This window comes from Exserohilum turcica (assembly GCF_000359705.1).
Source record: "Exserohilum turcica Et28A unplaced genomic scaffold SETTUscaffold_9, whole genome shotgun sequence".
Classification (NCBI taxonomy): Eukaryota; Fungi; Ascomycota; class Dothideomycetes; order Pleosporales; family Pleosporaceae; genus Exserohilum; species Exserohilum turcicum.
In genome coordinates, this window is record NW_007360310.1 from 851613 (window position 1) to 856528 (window position 4916).

A 4916-nucleotide genomic window follows, 5' to 3' on the forward strand; every position below is an offset into this window, starting at 1 on the left:
ATGGGTGGATGGACGGGGTGGGTGGGTGTGTGTGTGTGTGTGTGTGTGTGTGTGTGTGTGTGTGTGTGCAGAATGGGTGGGCGTGTATTGTGTGTGTGTGTGTGTGTGTGTGTGTAGTGTATGGTGTATGGTGTGTGTTGTGTGGTGTGTGGTGTGTGCGTGTGTGTGTCTACTATGAGCGAGGGCGTGTGCGTGCGTGCGCGCTACGGTGCTCCGGGGGCGGCCATGGTGGAATGGGATAGCGCGCGTAGGGGAGGGCTCGGGGCTGGCGGCATGCGATCCGTTGGGGGGCCTGAACTTACTGCTTGTGCACAGGCAATGTTCGTATCTGCCAGCCAGCCGGCCGGCCTGGTCGCCTCCCTGGCTGCCCGCCTGCCCGCCTGCCCGCCTGCCAGTCCGCCAGCCCGCCAGCCTGCCTCTCCCAGCCCACGGCCACTCCCACGGCCACACGCCCGCGACTATGACGCCCATCTCCACAGCGAGGGCCCCGTCGGCCCGATACCGCCCCCCAGAGCGCTGTCGCTGTTGCGGCCTTTGCCTGCGACTACTGCCAAATACTGCCACTGCTGCTGCTGCCACGCCCACGCCCACGCCCACGCCCGCCGTGTTTGCGCACGGCTGCGGCTACGCCCACGCCCGCGCGTCTTTGCCCTTCCTCGCTCGCTCCCGACGTGCCTCTGCCGTCCGTCGTGGTGCGCCCATCGCGGCACGCGCCACTCCTCCGAGTCGCCCAGAATAGCCTCCACGTGACCCGCCGCCCATGCCCTTCCACCCTCCCACTCGCCTTCCCTGTTGCCCATGCTGCCCACAAACAGCTGCCCCAGCCTGTGCCGCTCGACGCTGCAGCTGCAGCGTCCACGCCCGCCGCCAGGGTAATCCCTTTACTTTGTTTGATGACCAGCGCAGCGCAGCGCAGCGCAACGCACTGCGGCTCTAGCCGGGCGAACCCAATTGCGGGCTTCCCGCGACGGGGGCGCCAGAGAACTCACACAGAAGCCCGCCCGCCCTGCCAGCTGTCGACGGTGCCCTGCCTGCCCTGCCCTGCCCTGCCCGCCCTGCCCTGCCCGCCCTGCCCTGCCCTGCCTGTCCTGCCCTGTCTCCATCTGTCTGTCTGTCTGTCTGTCTGTCTGTCTGTCTGTCGCCCAGCCTGCAGCAGATCCATCAACCACACCCGTCAGCGCTGGTGCTGCTCCCCATTGCCGCCGTTGATTCAGCCCATGCTGGTGTTGCTGCCCATTGTCGTCATCGCCCTGACTGCCGCCGCCAAGCCCCTTCCAGCACAAGCACGCCTTGGCCCACACCCTCCTCCATCCGTCCACTCATCCAACCCCATCCATCTATTATCCATACCCACACACCCACACCCACACACACGCATCCTCTCTCCTGCACCCACTCCCACACCCACACCACACACACACACGTCGCGCAATACCCAGCCAGCCAACCTGCTCGGCCGGTCCCTACTCTCGGATCCCTTGCTGCTGTCGACTTCGTAAGCTGCCCCTTTGCACACATGTTTCGGCTAGCACGCAACGGTGCTTGTGGCGTCAGGCGCCCGCCTTCACCTGCACCGTCCTGACGCGCTCGCTCAACGGGCATCTAGTGCAACGCAACGGAAACCCTTGCCCTCCATGCCCTCACCGATCAGACATGGCCGCATCCCTCATTTACCACTCCGAAGAGGAAACGTCCCGCGCCCGCGCCTTTGTCGTCCTGCTCTCTCGGTACCCCGGCCCGCGCCTGATTGGCTTGCCATGTGTCCCACCCTTGACCGATCACGCTTCTTGTCAAGCTGCTGCTCATCTACCAGAGACCCCTAACCCTCTCTCGCCTTGATACTCGCCGCCGACACGCTAAGCGGTGTGCACCTCATGCTGCCGCCGAGTCAGAGCCTGGCATCCCGCCGAGTCTCTCCTCACGGCCTTGTATCGTCACGAGCAACCACCACGCCCACCACCACCATGGCCACCACCACCACCACCACTATGGCCAACAGACATGGCATGCAACACCCCCATCTCACCTTGGCCCCCAATGGTCTGACAATCATGCTCACGCCTCGGGTACGTGCATAAGGATCCTGTGTAACTGCCAGCCCGATATGTCGCCAACGAAGATCCCTCGACTGCTAGTCCCAGACCATGTTTGCTTTTGGCAAATCCCTCATCCGCCCGCCCACTGTCTCGTCGGCTGCTTGCACTCATGTCTGCATTTGGACGCCTAAGGGTCTCTTCCAAGCCTCTTCCGGCCGCCCTTCACCATGGCTCGTCCTTTTTCGGCCATCCCTTTCCACCTTCACTTGCCGGTGCTTCGTCTCCGCCTGCCAAAGCAACACACAGAGAGCCACACTACGGCTCGCCGCGACTCACCAACGGCCCGCCCGAGGGCGCGAGCTCGTCGTCTGCCCGTCGACCAAATCCACCGAGTTTCACGAGTGTTTTCTGTCGTGGTACAAGGCCATTATCCCGAGCAGTTACACGACAAGCCTCGGCGCCCCCGGGGCCCAAGCCCAAAGCTGAGCTGAACGCCATTGCCTCAATCTCACGCCGTTGCCCTGCTGTCTGCAAATACAAGGCCCGGCCAAACGCATTCCTTGCTTGCATCCGCCGCCAACGACAACGTATGCCTTATCTCGGACAAAGCCGCATCCTGGTGCTCACATCAGCCGTCTCAGGTAGCCATATCCATGGGCGGGTATCCAGACACGTACGCTGCCCGTCTTGTCTCACGCCAGAATTAGCGAGTCCACCAAGGCGGGTTGGGCCATGTGAGTGCTAAGCCTTGGACTCAACTTGCACCACACCCCCTGCCATCGGAAGCTGTTCCCCGGTTCGCGTGCATCCTCAAAATCACGCTAACCACTAACACAAGATCGCCCTCGAAGAAACGTCGCGCCGATCCATTCAAGCTAGTAGATGCTGTTGCTGCTGCTGCTACTGCTACTACTGCTGCTGCAGCATGACCAATATTTGGCTCTCCCACCTGCATCTTGGTCCCGTAAGCCTCTAACACGCTCTTGCTCACCCTGATACCACCCGTGGCGAATTCAACCGATAGGTACCACCACTTCGCTTAGCCGTGCATGCTTTGCCTGCACGACATCGAGCCATCGAAGCCGCCTAGGGATGCAAAACATTCTCACGCGGGTTAGCTCCATGCTACAGCAAGCAATGCACGCAACGGTAGATGCAAACATCAGCGTCCAGAGCCACCGAGCGCTTCCAAATCAGCCCATGCACTTTTTGCACCCGCCCAACCGACATGTTACCTTGGACCAGACCACACGGCCACGCCCCTCCGCTAAACGGCTTCCCTAGGCTCATCATGTCCGACTCTCGGGTCTCCATTACGGTGCCTGCATATAGCTCCTATGCATTATCAAACAGCGCGATGGATTCGATCGACACGGATGCCTGCATGTCATTTGCTCGTCGCCAGCATCTGTGTGTATTGGCAGCAATTGCATATGTGCCCATGGCTTCCACAGGCAATCATGGTTGCAGTCTCCCATGTCGTGTTGCCTAGGCTGCAATGCGACGGGCCCTGGCAACTTGGGCCAAGTCAACTTCATGTTCCTTGCAATTTTAAACGCCTGTTCCACACTCGGATAGCGCTGGCTTTGCCGTCGATTGGCCCTTGTACCGAGGGCTTTTGCTCACTCCTTTTACAGGCGGCCTGGATCCTGCATCGGCGTCAATATCGCATGGGGAAGATGGACCCGAGCACGTTTGTGCTGCATCGCTAAAGCGAAACTCGCCACCCTCCATGGCGATCCGTGCCACACACACACACACACACACATACGGAGGAGGGAATAGCAGTGGCACTCTTACACTTGCACCATTTATCCACTAAATAGAATTTCACAAGGGCAGGCTCGACATGACACATAGATACGAAAGCCCTTCAATAAAGTTCATTTCACCCGCGCATGGACCAACGGTTTCAACGTCCTTCTATTTCTTTGTGGGTCTCGCCATCCGGGCCGCGGCCGTACCTTAATCCAACTTCGAAAGCTCATGCACAAAAGGATGCGCAGTTCCTACGGAGAGGCAGCATGATCGCCTGTGAAGCGGGTGGAGGAGAGACGCGTCGGGGGTCCGGTGGTGCTGACTCACACTTTGCTGCAGGAAGCCGGATATGACAGCCCGTGGATGCATCCACAAGGCACGCTGACATGAGCAGCCAAGGCTCGCTCAGCGGATATACCAACGCGTATGATTTGAATATGCCTTTGCGATAAAGTGTCCTGTTAACGAGTCTGCCGAGTTCCACGGTTTACCCTTGATGCTGACTGCAGCGGGGACCTGCCGCCACCGAATATTCACAAACAGGATATGGTTGGCTGTTTTCCATTACCTGCACGACATCCTGATCGGTAGCAAGTAAGGTCATGGCTATTCGTCTACAGGCATCCGGTCAGTCCTCAATGGCGCTGGCGGGATTTAGAATCCTTTGCTCCACAACTCACAAGGCCAGTCATGCTCTGTCTTCTGCACACTTCTCAAAAGAAACCACCTTAGCTTCTGGTGACCATTGATGGTGTCGCAGGAGAGGCGGCATGACCGGTAAAAGGTCAAGATGCGTCTGTCGATCCGGGCTGATAATACCCTAAGAAACACGTCTATGGTGCTCGATATGCTACAGAAGAGCGCTTGCATATGGATATCATCTTTGCCAGGATGGCCTGGTGTTAAAGACACGCAAGCTGGTCGCCAGTTGTCGCCTGCCGCTTCGGGGCCTCAAATTCGCGTTCGCTTTTATTTTATCTCGCTGCAATTCTACTCCACACCTGTCTTCAACCTGTGCCGCGTCACATGCGCATATCTATTGGCTTGATGTCGTGCAGTGATCGCCTACCTCTCCTGTTTTAGAAATGGGCGATCTTGGCCACGGATCCACGCAGCCGAAGG

General features: G+C 59.1%; 1 protein-coding gene across 1 annotated transcript; it reads right to left on the minus strand.

Annotated features, from left to right (window-relative positions):
• Positions 1-3301: 3301 nt before the first annotated feature.
• On the minus strand, positions 3302-3783 carry SETTUDRAFT_166308 (uncharacterized protein). The gene has a single exon (XM_008033285.1). The coding sequence runs from the start codon at positions 3768-3770 to the stop codon at positions 3588-3590; it is 183 nt and encodes a 60-aa protein (XP_008031476.1). The 5' UTR covers positions 3771-3783; the 3' UTR covers positions 3302-3587.
• Between the last annotated feature and the right edge of the window lie 1133 nt (positions 3784-4916).

Bases quoted from the DNA above. Each gene is read 5' to 3' on its own strand.
- SETTUDRAFT_166308 (XM_008033285.1), bottom strand. From the start codon at position 3,770: ATGGAGGGTGGCGAGTTTCGCTTTAGCGATGCAGCACAAACGTGCTCG.